General features: G+C 37.4%; 1 protein-coding gene across 5 annotated transcripts in view; it reads left to right on the top strand.

Annotated features, from left to right (window-relative positions):
* Nucleotides 1–20,544, top strand: part of OXR1 (oxidation resistance 1) — a 235,141-nt gene that overhangs the window by 205,170 nt on the left and 9,427 nt on the right. For 3 of the 5 annotated variants that reach the window (XM_032182429.1, XM_032182428.1, XM_032182431.1), the window contains one exon: nt 17,684–17,764. The exons of 1 other annotated variant lie outside the window; for it this stretch is intronic. In XM_032182429.1, the coding sequence (XP_032038320.1) occupies nt 17,684–17,764 (81 nt within the window). Of the gene's footprint in view, nt 1–7,339; nt 7,461–17,683; nt 17,765–20,544 lie in introns of those variants that run through there. One more of the 5 variants, XM_032182432.1, reaches the window with a different exon arrangement.

A 20,544-nucleotide genomic window follows, 5' to 3' on the forward strand; every position in this document is an offset into this window, starting at 1 on the left:
AAAAGCATGTGCTTTCCTCTACTTTCCTCTATCTGCACATAGTTTTTTGTATCAACCTTTTCCCTGAAGTAATTTAGTAGGTACAATCTCTGATCTAGCAGCAAGAAAGTCAAGACTCCTGCAATCAGATAAAACATGTTTTTATCAGATAACTACATTGCATGAAGTATTCAAAAGAAAAACACTTCAGAAATTACACTGTTGGGTTCTTGATTGGTGTTATCCCCATCAACTTACCTCAAGTCTCTTTTTTAACTTTCTTGAATTCAAGTGAATGTGTATATTCATCAGGGAAGAGGGTGTTGTTTTTTTTTGTTTTTTGTTTTTTTTTTTTTGTGGGGGATAGGGGAGGATATTCTATCTGTACTGAGCCATGGAGATTTAAGGCTGTATTTATCGTGGCAGTATTTTTTTATTTTTTGTTTAGAGTGTAGTGATTCAAGTGCTAGTGGTTCTCTCCATCTGTTAGCACAAAGAATTATTACTATTTGGAAGACTGTTGATAAACAAAGTTTTTTTCCAAAATGCATTTTGTTCTTACATCTAAACGTAACCAGCTTTGAAAGCAAACTGAGCATTTCTGTTGAGCTGCAACTCAGAAGCAACTTCTGTTGGTACTTAATGGTGTATTTGTTTTGTTTTCTTTTTAAGTTTTATATAATGTTGTTGTGGTTTATCCTGGCTGGCAGCTAAGCAGGACAAATATAAATATGTATAGGAATTAATGAAGTAGTAATGAATTAAGGTACTTGCTCTTACTTGCTGATGCCTAGTATCATTTTGGTGCCAATAATAGTGCTGTAAATGTTAAGGACTGGTCTTAAGCTTGAAGAATCTAGAGATGAGTGGAGAGGAAAAATTGTTTGAAATGTGCAGTCTCCAAAGCCTGGCTCAGAAATGAGTTTTCAAGTCGTGCAACTACTTTGTTATTTCTATTAAAAAAAAAAAAAAAAACTGCTAATAGTTTCATATGGCTGCGTGAGAGCTTGTCTTCCTGAAAGATGTGTTGTTGACATTCATTGTAAAGATTAATAAATGTTTTTTTTTAACATTGTGTATACAATTCATTAAAAAAAAAAAAAACGGAGCGCGTGTTACAGTCTATATTTGGTCTTATAATCTTCGCTCAAGTTGTTTTAAGATGTGCATTACCTACTATACATCATATCTGTAAGTTTTCTTGAGGATTTCTGCAACTTTTCTGATTTGGCAGTCTAATTCTTGTATGCCAGAAACTCCAGTTCTACTATCTGTTACCTAGCATGGGTTTTAAAATCTTGACAGATTTGTTTCTACTGCTGCATTTCCTATATGAAATGGCAGGCAGCAGTTTGAAGTTGACTGGAGGAAAAAGACTTGGAAAACAAGTATGCATGTAAAATATTTTTAACCATATTAGGATTCTAGTGCAGAATTGGAGTGCTTACATTCCACTGAACTTGTATGCATTTCAAGATGCTGCTTGTGAAAGTTGCTGATAAACTCAAATATTTTTCTTTGAAAGTGAGGCATAAATAAGGCCCCATCTGCCGAGACCTTTAAGGGATCAATGAATCATATTTGGAGAGAACAGTCAACTGAAGCTAACTTTCAAGAAAAGGTTTTAACGCCTCTGGTATTGCTAGATAAAAAGGAAATCCCTATGTTTTTAGAACATAGAGCAAGGAGGAAGGCATTCGAAGGGAAACGACTGAAATGATTATTTGAGTAAGAAAGGGTGCATAAAGGAGAAATTACGTGATTTGTGTTTTCCTGTGTGCAGTTTTTACTATACAATTTTTGTACGTTTTCTTTATATCTAACTAAAAGACTAATTGATCTCTTCAGAGGTTTCTAGATTTGATTCTGGAACAGTATATATGTGAGGTACCACAATTAAGTGCCTGTCATTATGCAATATTGGAAATACAGAACTTATGCTGAAAAATCAGATCTCTGGTCATCAACCAGAGTACGGACACAAAATAAAATTACTCACTACAGACAGAGATGAATATTTGTGAGATGTTGAAGACACTTCATTTTATGCAGTTGTGAAGAAATCACTTAAGGAAACTGGTTCCTGTTTAAGTCTTAGATCCATTAAGTAAACAGAAGAATTACTCTATAATAGAACAGTGGATTGGATAAAGTGTTTATTTCCTTCACATATTTCCCCCTGTCATCAGGTGTCATTAATTGCTATTATCCAAGATAGTCATGCTTCAGATCTATATAAATCTAAATACTAAATAAGAATCCTGAAAACAGGAAGCTCGTTGTCAGAGAACTTGAAAGCTCTTCTTACAGTAGTTGGTAACTGGCTCAGTTTTAGAAAATACAGAAAGCCTGTCTGATTTGAAGCCGTCTAGATGTCAGCTTTCAAAGTGAAGCATGAGTTGACAGATGTTTGCAGCCAGTTTTCCCAGTTTCCTGATTGTTTTGGATGTGTTCTAGTCTTGCATTTCACAATCATTACCTCTAAATGGAGTGTTCAGAAATTCTGTTTGTGTTTTTGTAGAAGAATGATGATCACAAATAGTGATTGTCCCTGGGTCAGACAATAGATTTTCAGTATTTTCAGGTTTGGAATATTGGATATAGGTGCTTAAGTTTTCTACTGGATCTGGACTGTACCCTATAACACTACTATACTAAAATGAATCTTTCTCTTTCTGTGTGCATTGCTCTTTCCTTAAATAGGGCTTACATTTTTGTATACTTAATAGTATTTTTCCTATAAATTTGTTTTAGCTCCCTGCCCTATATTTTGAGTGAAATAGCTACCTGCTATGTCTTACATTTTAAAATGTGGTGTGATCATATGATGCCTGCCACTAACAGTCCTCAAAATAGGAGTATTTTCGCAATGTTTCTTGAAATGCTGTCTCTTAGTCATCTAACTACTATACACAATACACTCTCATAGTGTGGTTTTATGTTATGTGTTGTCTGTTTGGAAATTACAGGTATGTCACTATGCATGAGTCACTAAAAAGCATATTTAATAGGCTTTGCACTTGGTCTGGACAATGAGATTCTTACGAACTTCTGCAGTTGTGCAATACTAAAAGTGTTGAATTATTTTTTGTGATTGAAGAGGCTGGTGGCCATAAACATAATGTGATGCCTTTCCGAAGGACAAGTAGCTCTTGTTCTTGCTTTTGCAATTAGCTTGAATAAATATTGTAAAAATCTCAACTTCATGCTTAGGACACTTCTTTTCCTTACAATTTATATTCTCTAATCTATTCTGAAACCCCTTATAATTTGTAAGGGAAAATTTGGATGTAATTCAATACATAAAACTGTCCTTCAGTAATTGGAATCATTTATGTGGAATTGTAACTGATAGTTATTTCATATATCTGTTAGAAAGAACTAGGACAGTCTCTCTTCTGAGACGTGAAGCAGAATCATGCAACTAAAAATCTTGCGCTTTTGTGACTCTGGCTTTCAGAGTGCCTCTGGAAATCCAGAGGAAATCTTTGGATGGGGAAATGCCTTCTTATTTTTTCCTAAGCTGTTGAAAGGAAACAAGGGATAACTTCTTAAATTAGACTTCCTTTCTTAAGAAAACACTATCAGCCAACTAAGAAGCTGTGCCATTCCTTGTTGTGCAGGATACCACCAAAGCTGGCTATTGTGTTGTTTGGTGTGTTTTGTGTAGGCAGAAAGGGAGAAAAATCAGACCTCAGTTAACCATAATCCCATATCAGCTTTACATGTTAGTTCATGCACTGAAACACCTTTGTTGCCATAACTTTTTGCAAAGATCTGCTTGTTCTAGAACAAAAGTAGTTATTTTACTTAGGTATTTACCAATACCTGCTTTATTTTTTTAATGGCACTAACTTCATTGTTTCTGAACTCAGGACAGTTTCTGCAGTCATCTGATAGGCTTTTTTTTTTTTGTACAAAGTAGAACCTGCCTACCTCCTATTAAAGAAGATAAATCAGACCTCTTAATTCAGCTATATTCTGTATGTCTTCTATTATGAAAATTGTAAACTGCCTTTCTTTCACCTAGCAGAATCTCTGCAAAAGATCAAGCAACTGAGTTAGGTGCCTTTGTAATTCTGAAGTTCTTGAACACTTGTGCATAAAAACTGTAATCATTGAAATACACCTGTTTGATGTTAGTAAGTAGCAACCCCATCTCTTTAATATATACATATAAAAGTAGATATGTCACTGAAAGTGAAATTAATGTCATTGATTATTGATTTTTGGTTTTGTTCCCAGACAAGGCAATACAACATCATAAAAACAAGCTTTCAGCTCGTCAGTCAGAAATGCAAATGACTTGTGCATTGCATTGAGGCACTTAAAGTCATCCAGTCTGGTTCCTGTGATTTGTATGTTTTGCTCAATTTTCAGGATTGCTTCTGGAATTAAAGTATTAAATTCTAGAAACAATCTTATTTCATGGGTATGCCTCATATAATCTTCCCAGGAATTGCTTGGGGATGCTTAGCTTATCTTCAGGGTAACACACGTGTGGCTTTTCATCATGAAACATGGTCCCCTACAAAGCAGCATACTGTGGAAATTAACAGGAATTGCTAAAACAAGCAATTCCTTCCCAAAAAAATGCTCCCCAGTATCTCTCAGGACTAACCTTGTTCACTTAAGAGGAGTCTTTTTTACTAATGTAATATTGATTAAAAAATGTGTGCATGTTAAATACAGGGATTGTGAAATTCAACATCTCAACTTTTCTGTCTCTTCGGTAGTAAGAGGTTGTGCTAGCTACAGAGAGAAACAGAATGACGCCATCTAGCCAGACTGCAATGATGTTTCACACCCTGTATCCTGTTTTTTTCCTACACAAGTTTATGAGGAGTTGCTGTAGTTGTTATCCTGTTTCTAGATTATGAGATCTTGTAAATTGGTAACTTTAAATGTGATATGGCAAAGCTATAAACTGACCTGGAGTGAGAATAAGACATTTCATAAATGGTGTTGGTTTATACTCACATTTTTCTGTTACTTTTTAATTTAGGACAGATTGGTTTATTAGGAAAACCAGCATTGTGTGCAACAATTGCTGAAAGGCCTATTTGCTTCTGGCTTGAACGTTGATTGTATAGAGATGTTTGGCTTAGTTACAAACTAACAATGACAATAACAAGATTAATATTCAGTGTAATTAGATGCACTTTGTTTTGTTCTGTTGTCTAGGTAGCAAATAGACCTGCTCTTAAATGCGTGCTGCTGTTCTGCAGTTATGTTAGGTCTGAGTTAATATTCCATCTGTCTGGAATCTTATTAATTATGAACTTATGAAGGAATGTATTAACAAGATGAGTTTCTGATTCAATTTATCAGATCAGCAGTATAACCCACAAATGCAGAAAAGAATAAAAGGAAAGTTTATCTTTCATCTTGGAGATGCTCTGAGGTTCTGAGATCCCTGGATGGCCTTTTTTTTTGTCTAACATAAATTTGTCTTCCACCAGTCTGGAAAAAGTGTTAAGGGGCTGGGTGGAGATCAAGAATCACAAGAGAAAGCTTTGGTCACTCTTATTACTGTTTCATGATGATGATGCTATCCTGACCTGCCTTCCCCCTCCAACAGATACTCTCAGCTACAGGGCAGCTCCCAGTTTGGGAGTTGCTGCTGCTGCTGGAAGCCTGAACAACAAAACAGATGGGCAGGAGGTCTGATTTGAAAAAGTTACTACTGCATTTATTCCCATTAAACTTTGCAAATATAATTAGGTGGAAAAAACAGGTTTTCAGATCTCACCAAGCAAGTTTATGGCTCTCCTCTTTTGAGCAAATTTTAAAAATCCTTCTGAGAAGCTCTGGGTGGGAGCCACTTTAACTAGAAGCTGGAAGCATCCTAGTAAGTTGAGTTAAGATTTAAAATATATATTCAGTGTACTAGAATAAAAAATTATATGATGGCCTAAATTCCTAGGTAATTCCTCCCCCCCTTCCCCAGTTTTGGAGAAGCTGTGTGTTGGCTACTGTTTGGGAAGAACTTGGGTTTCTTTTTTTTATTTATTTTAATTTTTTGGGGGAGGGAGGAGGGAAGGGAGGAAAACAATGCTAAAATAAGCTGAGGGGGAGTTAGTTATGTGGCTAGCTTTCTCTTTTGGTTCAGAAGATGCATCTCAACAGTCTGAAATAGATTTTCTGCATACTTTCCATTCCTTTGAGTTTGGCCTGGCTGATTTATTTTTGTAGCTGTTCTTGTATTTATTGCAATTATCTCATCTGAAGCAGTTTTAATTAAGTCTATGCAGTGCGTTTGTTGCTTTACTTCAGTATTGGCTCTTATTGATTTTAAAAACATAATAAATGGGTGTATGGTTTGTTTGAATCTTACACTAGATACACAGTCAGTATGTTATTGTATGAGTTTCCCAATTTTAAGTTTTGAATGGGCCACTGATAAAAATGTTCATAAGAGAATTGCTAAGAAGAAAGCTAAGTCAGAACAAATTGATTTTCAGAGTTACCAGCTCCTAAGAAAGCTTTTATGGAGAAGAAACACTTTATCATTCTGAATTACATTGTTAGACACTAGAGCAAGGTGAGGAATTTCAGTGGAGTTTGCTGTGTACTTGAGCTCTGCTGCTGGTTTCCTCTGCTTAGGCATCTTGGTTTTTAGATTGGTGCAATAGCAGAAGTGATCAGTGTTTAATGTTATGCTGCTGCTTGTCACTACCTCTGCTTATTCAATATTTTAACCTAGAACTAGGAGCACTGGGTGTTTTGGGGAGGGGGAATAAAGCCTGCAAGTGCTACTACAAGGAAGTTCTCAAAGGGGTGCATGCTGCACATATTACTGCTGAACACACCTGATTAGATAAACGTTCCTTCCTTAAGGAAAAAAGAAATAAAACATGATTCTGAGAAATGTGGAGAGTATTGCATCCTGAATGCTTTAACCTTTAATATATTACATATACACACACATTTATGGATTACTGACCATTATTTAACCAGTCCTGGACTCTAAGAAAAAAAAAATGAGTCTATACAGACTTATGAGCAAAAGAAAGACAAACTTATTTTACTATGGAGTGCAAATTTGTTAATGAATATTAGAATAACAATTTCACAAGCAGCTCTTTATTTTGTATTTTTAAGTACTGCATACAAAAAAAAAATGAAGTTCTGTATCTTTAAATATTCTAGCCTTTTCAACAAACTCCTGCTCTGCAACCACCCTTGAATACAGGAAACCTTTCTTCTTCTCTACCGTCATCATTTGGGATGCAACCCCCCTACTGTACACTTGTTCATTTGTTCCCAGCCACGTCAGTCAAATCTGTGCCTCTAGCAGCCTATCCTGTCACCATTGTGGGGCTCTGTCTGTGCCTGGAACTGACAGCAGGTAGAGAGAATGCTTTCAAACAGCCTTGAATGATTTTTAGTCTCGTTTTATTTTTAGAAGGGAAATGTCTCGGCTCTGGTATGGGAAGAAGGGAGGAAAGCATCAGCCAGTTAATCATAAATATGCTCTGGTAATTTTCAGCACAGTATGTTCATTTCTGGTATTGCATTCTCTTAACAGTATGGTGCATAGGCAGTTTCTGGAAGTTTAAATTTTGAATGTGTGAACAGGATGCTAAGTCAGATTTTTGCAGTTTTCATGTACATAATTTAATTCCTCATATTTCATCGGTACTAGTTAAGAGAAACTACTTTGAAGGTTACGGAATTTTAGTAGTTTGAGTGTTATTGGTTTTTATTTTTTCCCCTTTTGGAGTAATTCATCTTATTTCAGCAACAATTTGCTTTATAGCTAAATATATTGAACAGTAGATTCCATTGACATTTACTTAGAAAGCTATAAATCCAAGCTGCTATTTGGTTATAGCTTCTCAGAAGTCATTCAACCATATGAAGATCTTCTAACAGTTCTGAATTGATGGAGAAAAGTGCTGTAGTCCCATGACCCTCTCATACATTTATAAAAAAAAAAAAAAAAGGGGAGCGAGGACATGCCACTGTTTTTACAGTTCACTAAATCTATGGAATTAACTATTTGTACTGCATTGTTTACCCCAGAAAGGCTTAAATTTGTATAATAATAATAAAATAGTTCTCAGTGAGACTTGCAAAACAGTAGCAACTTGGGAATAGGGAGGAAGCGATCTTGACAATATGCTTGTGCTTTACCAGACAGCAGATCTGGAGATACATAATTCAGATTCTGATAAGCTTTTCACCTTCTTTGTAAGAGTTGCAGATCTCTGGTTTCTGGTGCATGTGTCTTTTGGAGGTGCTATTGACTTCGCTTTTTTATTTTTATTTTTGTCTTTATTTGTAATCAGGTTACTTGCAGAATATTAAATCATGTCAAATGGCAATGATTGTTTCTCTAAATGCATTCCTGACTAAGAAAATTTTTCTGAAAGAATAGGCTCTTACTTTTCTATAGAATAGAGGTACAATAGCTGAATTAATTCAAACGTAATTCAAGCATACCTTTTACACTGCTGCAGGGTATCTGGAGGTTAACAAGGGTATTATTTAAATATAGATATGGATGCTTCTTGCCCAGCTTACTTAAAAAAAAAAAAAAAAAAAAAAAAGTTTTATTCTTTGTTACAAGTATTTCCTTTAGGACCAACGTTTCATGTTAGCCAGAGTCCAACTACTCTAACAACTACTCTAAAGCAATAGTAACTGACTTGTATGGAGAGGTTAAACTTTGAGAACCTTTCCTATGGAGAGGTTGACAATATAAGGAGAATTTTTCTTTGCTAGAAAACAGTTTTTTTCATGTATAAAACAAGTCTGATCAGAAAAAGGGGTGTAGAAATAACTACAGAATGAATATATCTTACAAATCTTATTATAACAACAAGTTACTCTGTATTTTTTTCCCTTCAATGAATGATCATAAAGCTAATGTGCCAGTGTAACCTTCGTATGGAAAAGAGAGGAGGAGTGTTGGAACCATTACTTGTGTTATGTGAGACAGTGGGAAGCATGTTAGACTGGCAGCAAATATGAAGTATAGGTTTTTGACTAAATGTTTTGTTTGTTCATCTGAAATTCAGATGAAGACACAGCTGACGTGAAATAACATCATTCTGTTTGGTCCAGCAACTATAATAAAAGTATGAATTAGGTATAAGTCATCTGGGTTTATTTACCTACAAGGTCTTTAGTATACATGATAGAGTAAACTTAGACCAGGCATTTAAGGCATCTCATGCTTTCCTAGGGTAAGAAATCAGTCTTAATGACCAAACAAAGCATCATGCTCCCACTTCAAAATATGCTTCCCAATTTTTAGTAAATCTCTTTGGTACTAACTCTTCATTGTACTGCAATAGAACCTATGATGGTAAGTTTCTAGAATGTTAGAAATGTAGGCAGCCATTCTTCTGTCAAAGCACTTCAGACAAAGGACACCAGGCAATACAAGAGAACAAAAGGTGAATTTGCTGCCTTTGGGAAATGCCTGTCATGGCTGGAATGCTTTGCAGTGTTTCTATAGGGGATGCAGCCAAAGGGGATAAAACCACTAAAACCTTACCTTTGTCTTTTATATTCTGAAAATACAATGCAAAGGGCATTAAAATAATTCTGGTTTTAATGGTTTGAATGTCTTGACTTGCACAAATTCTGAGATTCTTCATAGAATCATAGAATACCCCCAGTTTGAAGGGACCCACAAGGATCCAACTCCAACTCCTGGCTCCACAGAATGTCTACCAAAAATTCAGACCATATGACTGAGAACATTGTCCAAACACTTCTTAAACTCCAGCAGGCTTGGTGTGTTCTTGATGTGTTAGCAATAAGTTGCTAAGCTGATGGTGTAGTTCTTTGGCTATGTTTAGGTTCTGGGGATGTGTTAATAAGAGTATACACGTGAAAGATGAGAAGTTAGTGCTCACCACTATGGGTACCAGAACCAGATTGCATTAATCCAATAATACTGCTACAAAGATCTTCAGAAGGCAGTTTTCCATGCTCAGTTTTATTAGTTATAGTAGTGAACTGATCTGAGTATATTGGGGAAAAAAAAAAAAAAAGAGTGCAATCCAGTACTTTCTTATAGTGATTATTGCCTTGAACCTTGTCCTGATCAGGTGTGTGCCATACCCAGTGTCCTAACTTAGAGTACGTGTATTAATACTTGTGAAATATGTGATTTATCTGCTACTGAACTCACTACAAGTGCAGTTCAGTAGCAGATAAAGATTTGAAAAGGTTGTTTGTAAATTGAAAGAAAATAAGTGGGTATTAGAGGCTTATATTTTGTGTGCATTTAATGGTCTATGCAATCCAAAGTTGATTCCATAGCTTTTCTGATGAAAAAGGGCAAAGCTTTCCACAACTAGGGTGGGATTCAGTTATCTACTTCTAAGCATATATGACGTGTTATAATACACTTTGTTCTCACACCTGAGAGGAATCTCCATGGCGTGATCAGATTTTATGTTTATACTTGGGGGTCAGTTTTGTGACTGGCACTGTTTGTCATCTTTGTTGGTGACGTGGATGGTGAGATCGAGTGCACCCTCAGCAAGTTTAGTGATGACACCACGCTGCGTGGTGCGGTTGACATGCAGGAGGGATGGGATGCCATCCAGAGGGGTCTGGGCAGGCCTGAGAGGTTGGGCCTGTGTGAGCCTCTGAGGTTCACACAGGCCCACAAAGCCAAGAGTGAGGTCCTGCACCTGGGTTTGGGCAATCCCAAGCACAAATACAGGCTGGGTGGAGAATGGGTTGAGAGCAGCCCTGAGGAGAAGGACCTGGGGTGTGTTGGTTGGTGAGCTCAGCATGAGCTGGCAATGTGTGCTTACAGCTCAGGAAGCCAACCATACCCTGGGCTGCACCAAAAGCAGCGTGGCCAGCAGAGCAAGGAAGGTGATTGTCCCCCTCTGCTCTGCTCTTCTGAGACCCCACCTGGAGCTCTGCGTTCAGCCCTGGGGCCCTCAGCACAAGGAAGAAATGGGCCTAGAAAAGCAGGTAGACTTAGAATAGCTGTTAGGAAGAAATTCTTCACTCAGAGGGTGGTGAGGCACTGGACCAGGTTGCCCAGAGAAGCTGTGGATGCCCCATCCCTGGAAGTGTTCAAGACCAGGCTGGATGGGACTTTGGGCAACCTGGTCTGGTGGGAGGTGTCCCTGCCCATGGCAGGGAGGTTAGAGTTGGATGATCTTCAAGGTTTCTTCCAACCAAAACCATTCTACAGTTCTGGAATGGCAGCTTGAGGTCAGGTACTGGGTGCTTTTGGTTTAGATAACTGAAACTCTGGTTTCTTTTACTTGCTAGTTCTGAAACTTCCTTCAATTATTTGCAAGATAAATCAACTGGGTCAGAAGATCTAGGTTTTGTTGGTAATAATGCTAATTTCTTTTCTTAAATTTTAGATTCTTTGACAAAACGAGTCAACTTGCATGACATCTCTAATATTCATAAATCTGATTCTTAACTCTTTGTACAGACATCCTAAGGTTTATTTAATGTTCCTGTTAAGTTTAACTCTTGCTGGCATTATCTTTCTCAAAGTAATGATTTCTAATATCTTAAATAGTTTGTTATAAAGGCTTCGAGAGTTGCTGTAAGCACTGTGTGCTTAAGGCTTTGATTGCATTCTTCTCAAGTGAATTTATTAATTCTGATTATTGTGAAACTTTTAATTTTTCTTCAATACATGTTTATTATGTCAAAGCAGATACTTAACAGTCTGTCCCGTGGTGCTGTGGAGACTGTACTGATCACAAGGCAAATGCTGTTGTCTTGTAAGATACTAAGCTCTTCTGTCACAGCTATGGAAAATATCCTGGTATGCAGAACAGCTCTGAGAGACTGCCAGTTTTAAAGAGAACAGCAGTGCCTGAGAGTTTAGTGGACTGCTGCTATTCTCTGATCCCTCTCCTTTGCCTAAAATGGCTAGCTGTTCCTCTTCATCAGCAGTGACAGGAAGCTGGTTTGGCTGAAAACCACTCCGATGGGTTCACTCTGCAGCCACACCTGCTTCCTGAGCTGACTTGCATGGCCATAGGCAGGTCCAGAGCCATGGTTCTCAATAGCTCTCAAATAGCTGTCCAAAATATTCCAATAGCTCTCAAAAGCTATTGGAATTCAATTTTTTTTTCAATTTATCTGTTTTCTAAACTTTTCCTTTAGCAAAGGGCTTAACTTGCATCTACAATCATTTCCATCTGTGATCTATATTATGGGTCCTACCTCAGAAGATATATAGGAACGCTTCTGATGGTATGAGCAGGTAAACAGTCTGATAGATGCAGCTAAATTTTTGATATTAGCCTTGGTTTAGTGAAATAGGTACATATATCTGCAAGGAGGCACATGGAAACATTTATGCAGGGATTTTTTTCTCATTAACATAAATTAAATTTGCCTTAGATATTTTTTTTTTTCAGAATGATACTTAATGTTTATCTAATGTAGTAATTGTTATGTATTAATACATTATTTTAATGCAGTTAATATATCATAAACACTCCTTTTTGTAACAGAAGACTGCTTCAATATTGCTTCCTTTCAGGCAGTATCTAAGAATTTTGAAAGGATGCTAAATTTGTCTGAAAAAAGGAACACGAAGTTTTTCTCTTAAAATATTCCCTAACAGCATTTGGTTCATGAATGTACCTTTTATTATCATTGTAACCTATTTGCAGCCTTTATAAAGGGTTTGATACTTTCTTACCTTTCTCCAGTTACTAATGAATTAGTAGTAGACTGATAGTTTGGAGTAACTTGTAAAGGGTTTAATAAAATTACATTGATTTCATTTTTATTTTAATCAAATAACTTGGCACAATTTGTGAAGCATTCTGGAGTCTGTTCACAAAGAAGCTTTCAGTTCACCTGATTTTGAGCAGATGTACTAAGGTTCAGAGTATAATTGTTCAGCTTTCATTCTCTTTCATATTCGGTTAATCATGAGAGTATAGATAACTGATGCTGAAGAAAACTGCTTAGGACTTTTACACCTTCTCCATTCTTACCTTTCAGAAGCACTGTTCAGCTCTGATAAGACAGAGGACATCGTTTCAGCTATTTGTTAGCTCCGAAAGTTCAGCTGTACTTGGTTTGAGAGCAGCAGTTAGACAGTGGTATTAGCAAACGCATCAGGTGCATGTGTTGGTCACTTTACTTCATTAAACTGGTAGAGGTTTCCCTCCTTGATGTAAACAGTGTGGTTTTTTTACAGCACTATATTGCAGCTGTATGGAACCAGTGGCTGGAAGTGTTGATGTGTCACTATGCATGTGGCAAACTGTCCTTCAAGGGCATTCAAACAATTGTAACTGGATATTCATGTGGATTGCTAATGGACTAATAAGTTCCATATTAGGATCTATCATTTGTGCTTTGCTTTTTGGGTATGCCAGCATATCTTGCAAGAGGAGGTCCTCTGACATACTTTCAGAAAAGCAGTGTTGCAAAACATGAGTTTCTCTAGAAGGACAATCCTAAGTCCCCTGCTGAGTTGGACAGTTAGCATGTAAACCCTCTTTTTGACTTAACAGCATTAAATATTCAAACTCCTGTATGTTTTACTGAGTGGTTAACTCATAACTGGTATGAAGTCAAGCTGAAAAGCATTCGCACTGGTCATACAACTTATCCCATGTTTTCTCAACAGTATTGGTTTAGAATAGAGGCTACAGAATCTCTTTTGTCCTGAAACACTAACTTCCCAGTTGTACATTTTCTTTGCTTCAGTCTATACCAACCAGTGCCCAATTTAACCATGAGAGATTTAGCTGTCCTTGTCTCTGCCTTAATTCTTTTTGAAACAGTATATAGCTAGAGAGTCGGCAGAGGGTTCTTCAGGAACACTTTCTGACCCTCAAAGTAAATTTAAGTGTTCAGTAATCTGGATGCTGGCATAGTGAAGAGTGCAGTAAATCACACAGCAATTTCACATAGGTAGGTCTGCACTTTAATCCTGGGCAGAGTACCTAGATCAAGACAATTTGGGGCATACTGGCAACTTCTGTGTAAGGACGTGGTCTGTACTGGAATTTTGATAGCTTTATCCTTTCAAGCTTAATGACTTGAATGCAGAAGAACTTATCTAAATTTTCTCTGGACTTTGCTCAGTATTTGAAAGCCAGCAAGGATGGAGATATTGTGATTTTCCTTGGAACCCTGTGTCAGTCAGTCAATCATCTCCACTGTGGAGAATTATTTCTTTCATCTGATAAGAATTCGCCTTGTTGTGCCTTGTAACTAATGCCTTCCATCCTTTTAGTGCCCAGATTGGAAGCACAACAAAGGAATCAAGTTATTTGTTAGTATTGTCTCTCTTGCAGGCTACACAAACCAGCTCTCTCAGACAGTCCTTGTGTATCATGTTTCCACCCCTAATCATCCCCCCCAGTGGGCTCTGTGCAGTGTGTCAATCTGTCTTGGACTGAAGGGGACAGAAGTAGTCACAACATTGCATGTGCAGCTTCACAAGCTCCCCTAACAGGGGAGTTATCATCTTTCTTGACCTTTGGCATTGCTCTTTCATTTGTCACCTGGAACATGATTAGTCTTCATCTTCACAAGCAGCCACTGTTAAACACTTTGCCTACCGGGACACCAGATCCCACCTCCCCTTGGCCCTTACTCCTTTCCTGCAAAGCTGCTGTCTAGTCAACCAGCCCTCAGCCTGTACTGCCACATGGGGCTGTTCTGGACAAAGGTGGGTCTTTGCTGCTACTCAACTTCAAGCATCTGGAGAGATGAGGGATGTCAGGAGGTTTCTGTTGCGTCATTATCAGCTCTTGCCCTTCCTTCTAGTGTATTGAGGACTTTCCCTAGAGTTTGGTCCTTCCTAAGCTTGCTGAGGGTGCATTTTCAGTGCTACTGAGCAGATTAAACAATACAGAATACTAGTGACTCCTATGGCTTATCAGTGGTTAAACTTTGAATCACTAGCATCAGCCATTGAGCCCAGCAATCCAGGCAATTTTTCGGTTTTGTCTTCATATGCTCAAGACGTAACTGATTTGACTGCAAGGCAGCACAGTGTTAAAAGCCTTTGTGAAATACAGATAAATGGCATCCACTACTGTCTGCCCAAAATGAAAGAATTTTAGTACAAAGAAACATTCTGTACTGAAGACCAGAGTGCAGTATGATGCATATGAAACTGCCCTTGTCTTTCATGGTTTCCATGTATTTCTAACAGTGTGTGAGTGAGAAAGTGAAAGCTCAAAGTGGAATGAGGTAGGAAGTATCTTCTGCAATGATCAGGATAGTAGACAGCCAGTACAGAGGCATGGGGAAGAGAAGAAATAACCAATTTATTTGATGTGGTGAAACTGAATGGAGGACTAATATGGCTATAAAAAAGGAAAATGAAGAAATCTTGATGGAATAGGACACTGCATAAGCAGAGTATAGATAAAACCAAATGTAAAGCACAGGAAGCTTCTAACTAATTAGACTACTACCATTTCAAAACAGCCCTCAGACCTAGCAGAGACAAAATGGTAGCAGTTTTCAAGATACATCTCACTTCATGGATGAACTAGTAGAAGGTAGTTGCCAGTAAGCTTAAAGATGTATCCGATTGCATGACTAAATGAGCTACAGAATCCAGAAATACGTAGTTTTGTCCACTCTAAAGCAAAAATAAATGATGTTGACCTGAACCATAAGCATTTTGTAGGTCATGCACTATAGCTGAACTATTGAGCTACTTTAACATACTCATTTCAAGCCCAGTTCCCATCTACTGAAACGCATAGTGATGAATAGCTAACCTTGAAACATTTGTCCTTTTGGCTTACTCAGAATGCTAGTATGGACTGTATGCTTAAAATAAATACTAGACTTGAGAGGGTGGATCCCTCTATTCCAGGCCTCTAATTTTCTTGTTTGTAGTTTGAAATTCTGTGACATGATTTTTGTGGTGATTGTCACTGCATAGTCACAGACTGTGGTATGCAGGCTTTTGTCCACAAGGCAGATATGAAGGTCCAAGTGTAATGTGACGGTGCATAATGTGTTCAGGATGACGAGATGTTATTATGGATACTTACTCAAATAAATATATGTTTCTCCTAGGTAAGAAATCTGTCAGAATACCTTGTGTGCACTGTTTGAGGTTGTAGGCTTCCCTATGGCATATGAACAGACACGTCAGACTTGCTGACACTCTTGCTTAGTGATCTAAGGATTTCGCAAATGAAGGGTTGTGATAGAGTATTCATTTGACAAGTTGAAGGCAAGATGTCATTGCCTATAAAATTGTCAACATTACAGTATGTGAAATGGCATCTATATAATGGTTTCAGGCACTATGAGATTTTTGGGGGGGGGCAAGAGTCTCCTTAAGTAACCAGGTACTCACAGACTATTTGAAGTTAAACATCTTATGTGGTAGGGACTGTGCTTGAAGAAGTGGTAAGACTTACAAGTCCTTACTGTCATCATGAAAAGCAAGAAGTTTATAAGTTGATGGGAAGAATGATGTAAAGATGTAACAAACTGTCACAGCAAATAAATTGATCCAGCTACGCTATCATTTGTATGCTTGGGGAATACTTCTAAAGCTTTACATGTAACTACTTGACTCTGAGAATGCACAAAATACAATCTATTCTTTATCTTTTATAAGAGAACAATGGAAAGTAGTGGACATAAAATGAGTGCTAGTAGTTTAGTTTATTCAGTTATAAAACTGGATGTTACAAATATTCCTTTTTCCTTGCCTTGCAGTTGCATGGGTAGAGTGAACCATCACTACTCAAGAGCCAGTCATGTGTGACTGGGCTCTGTACTCAGGACAGTGGCGAGTATCTGGCCAAACTCCTTGTAGTAGGGGCAGGTAGATGGGGAGCTGCTGGACTTGTGGTTATCTTCCTTTGCATTGTGGTAGGATCTCTAGAAATTTTTAATATGCTCTTACTACATGGGACATCCATTTAATCTCTTCACCAGCTGTTTTAAGATGCTTTCATATAAATGATGATTTTGAGTCTTTCTCAAAATCACATTATCTGCTGTAGTTACATCCAAATGACTGTTGTAGTCCTTTAGCCAGCTTGTTGCACCCAGAGCAGCATGTTCTAGAGCTTTCTGACTAAAGGCTTTCTGTCTGTACACCTCCTGCAAAAATGGAGGTGGCATTTGGAGTGAATGTGTTGATGCGCAGCTGTGTGATGGACAAGCAGCTCCTGAAGCTTTGGAAGTGAATGGAAAGTACAGGATAAAGATATTGCGGGGGTTACTGGCCTGTAGTCCTGCTACCTTGTTTTTTTACTATCTTTACTGACAGATAGAAGAGTTGAACCTATTAAGAAATCTGAGGTTTGCTTCTAGTTATTCTGCTTCTGAAAGCAAACCAGGTTCAAAGGATTCATTTAATCTGGATGTAAAGAAGGTTTGAGAGGACTTTGGGGGTGTAGAGTGTGGGTTAAGGCATGCAACTCAGATTGATTTATAACTTAGCATCCTGATACTGGTAACTTTGTGCTTCTTTATCAGTTCTACATTCATCCTAGAACACTAAGATGCATCAGACTGCTAGTGCCATTGGTGTTTAATGTGTAAGTTTGCTATGTCTACTCATAAGTCTAAAATCGCCTACGTGTGCATTGTCCTTGCCAAAACAAACATCTTTTAGCACTTCTTGCTTGTTATCATTGCCCGTTTTTCCTTCATTATTCTCCTCCACTTTTTTCTTTCTTACCTTTTTACTTTTCTTCAACTGTCAGTGGAATTATTGTCTTCCTGTCTCCATATTCAGGTAGTGTCAGTGGCTGAGTATCACCGCAGGATCGATGCTCTAAATAGCGAAGAACTGCGCACACTCTGCAGACGTCTCCAGGTGCACTCTTCAGTAGTTTAAAACCCATCTCCAGATACTAAAGACATCTTTCTTTGTAGTGTCTTTGATCAGGGCAAGCCCCATATTAAGTGGGTTTGTCTTGTCTACAACACTACAAGGATCCAGCAGAAAATTCCTTTGTTTTGGATGTATTTAATTGTACAATGCTATGATGGAATGCAGTAACTTTATGATGAAGTTATTACTTCCAACTCTTTCAAACAGGAATTTTCTGTCAGAATTTGAAAACTTGTTCTCAGTACTGCTTGGAGTGATGTGTTTTAACTTCCATTTTAGACTGGTGTGTTGTGTTAGATAGAAACTTTCCTAAAAAGAATGCAAAACAGGTGAAGAATCTAAAAACTGTTGCATAGTTGCATGGATGTTTAATTTTATATAGGGATTATTCATCAAGAATCTCTTAGTATTTGGCAAGTATGAAGCTTCACTTCTGTGGAATAGGTAAGTATTTATTTCATTATACAAGCAGGTAACTGAGGCAGTTCAAAATGACAAAGGTTATACAAATGGAGCTGATAACGGAACTTCCTTTATCAAAACCAGTATTTTATTTTGGATTTTTGAAGGCTTACTGATGTGGACTGGAACTGATACTTGCATTCTCTTTAGGTGTTCCTTAGTTTGATAGTTGTACATCTCAATTCAAAGTTTTATATCATATCTAACTTACTGATGGAAAGCATAACACAGAACTCTTAAGAGCTCAGTTGTTTTTTCCTGTAGTAATTGGCTGCTGAAACTTTAGAAAGTTCATTTCATGTTTATTTTTTTACTTTAATCTTGGCTTTTTAAACCATTATATAATTATGCAATCTCTTCTTAGTTCTTTTATTTCAATTTATTTAATACTTAGTAATTTGCTACGTAAGCATTTTATTAATAGCAAGGTTGTGTAAATTGATAGTGAGCATAAACCCAGAAGTTGCACTTCTACAGGAAAATCAAAAATTCTGCAGAGAAGATAAATTCCCATTTGAGAACAAAACAGTTGTCTCTGACAAGTATTGGTGGGGAATCTTTGTATTAATATCCTGGAAATGCAACAGTTCTTTTCAAATAACTCTCACCTGGGATGCCCCAACTCAAGATTTAAGCTGACTTGAAAAAGCTGATGTGATGGCCACAGCCTGGAAGTTGTGCGTGCTCCAGACTCTGCTCTGAGGCTGTTTTTTTGGTTTGTGGTGTAGACAGCCTGACAGTTACTAACTGCAGTAGCCCCTGGAATGTGCACATAGGTCAGTCTGCTTAATGGAAATTGAGCAGGAAATACATGTGCAGGAGCTGCACTTGGTTCTGTCAGATAGATAGCCTTCTACGTCTGCTTCTACAAAGCAGTATTTTTCCTAGAAAGTTGCTCTCCTGTTTTCATACAAAAACAAGTCTTTAATACAAATTATTCATTTTTGCGTGGTGTGCTTTAATCAATATTGAAGAATAACAGGGAATAAACTTTCTGCTGTACTCTTGAACATTGCTGAGGCTTTTACAGAGGTGAAGCAGTATAAGATGTATGAGAGGTATGTAAGGTAGAAAAGACTGGGCTACTAAATAACATCTTCTATAGATAGCACAAATGCAATATGTGTGTCATCTTTGTATGTGAGAAGTGCAGATACTTTTTTTCCTCAGGACACAGAAATTAGTGCATAGTTGACACTAGAAACAGTTGTCACCCTCCACTGAAAAATGGAAGGCCTGAGTTTTTTGCTTACTTGATTGTTGCTTTTTAAGTGTACCTTTCCTGGAGCTTAGAATTAATGTTGCAATTAAGTTATTGCACGCATATACTTAGAGTGTGTATATATACAACTATTTTTAAGTAACAGGAGTTCATGATAGGAACTTTTTTTCATAGCTCTTAAGGGAAAGAAAGGTGATAACATGGGGTTGGATTTCTTGCTGTGGTTTTCTTGCCTTCCTCCCAGGTGGTGTATTTGTTTAAATACTCCTATGTGTATTCCAGTGTTTTCTTTTATCTAGCTTTTCTTTAGTTAACTAAGAAAGTTCTTTCTGAAAGGCTTGGCAAAGTTTATCACAGTGGTACATGAAATACTGTAGTTTTCATGTATGTTTTTAATATGAGCTATATGGCAAACACAGGTGTTTTTTTTTGTTTGCTTGCTTTTTTTTTTTTTTTCTGGAAATGGCAGGTATTTCCTTAAAATTTGCAGGATTCAGGCTTTGAATATTTCAGTCTGACCTTTACTGAAACTTAATTGAGGCTGCTAAATTTTTCAGGTGTACTCGTTCTTGTTAAGGCTTCTTTATTTATTAAATCTCTGTTATAATAAGTCTTGCTGCAGTGGTTTATGTTGCTAACTTCCTTAACTTTCAGTCCTGCACTTTTGTCAGATTAAGCTATTCCCACAATAAGCTTTAACTACTTCTGTAGCAAGATTTATAAAAGGAAAACTGGTTCTTAGTTGGTCTAGTTTTTGTTGCATGGCATTTTAGCTTGAAAGTGCTAATGAATGCAGACTAAGCTAAACAACTGCTGTGATCTATGAAATCTGATGCATTTTGTGGCCTTCTGCCATCTCCAGCAAATGGTGGTCATCAACTGATTAGGGTAGGTGTATGGGCAGGGGATTTTAAACTACTGCAGGAGAATTGAATAATGCATCTCTGCCAGATCTCCCAAGATCAATATGCAGCATTAAGTGTTACTGCTTTCTTCTCCCCACCCCTCTCAGCTGTCAAATCTTTCTTCTTTTTCCCATAAGTACTCTAGCAGATCAGCTCATAAAGTAGCAATGTTC

The sequence above is a fragment of the Aythya fuligula genome, chromosome 2 (genome assembly GCF_009819795.1).
Source record: "Aythya fuligula isolate bAytFul2 chromosome 2, bAytFul2.pri, whole genome shotgun sequence".
In the NCBI taxonomy this organism is placed as follows: domain Eukaryota; kingdom Metazoa; phylum Chordata; class Aves; order Anseriformes; family Anatidae; genus Aythya; species Aythya fuligula.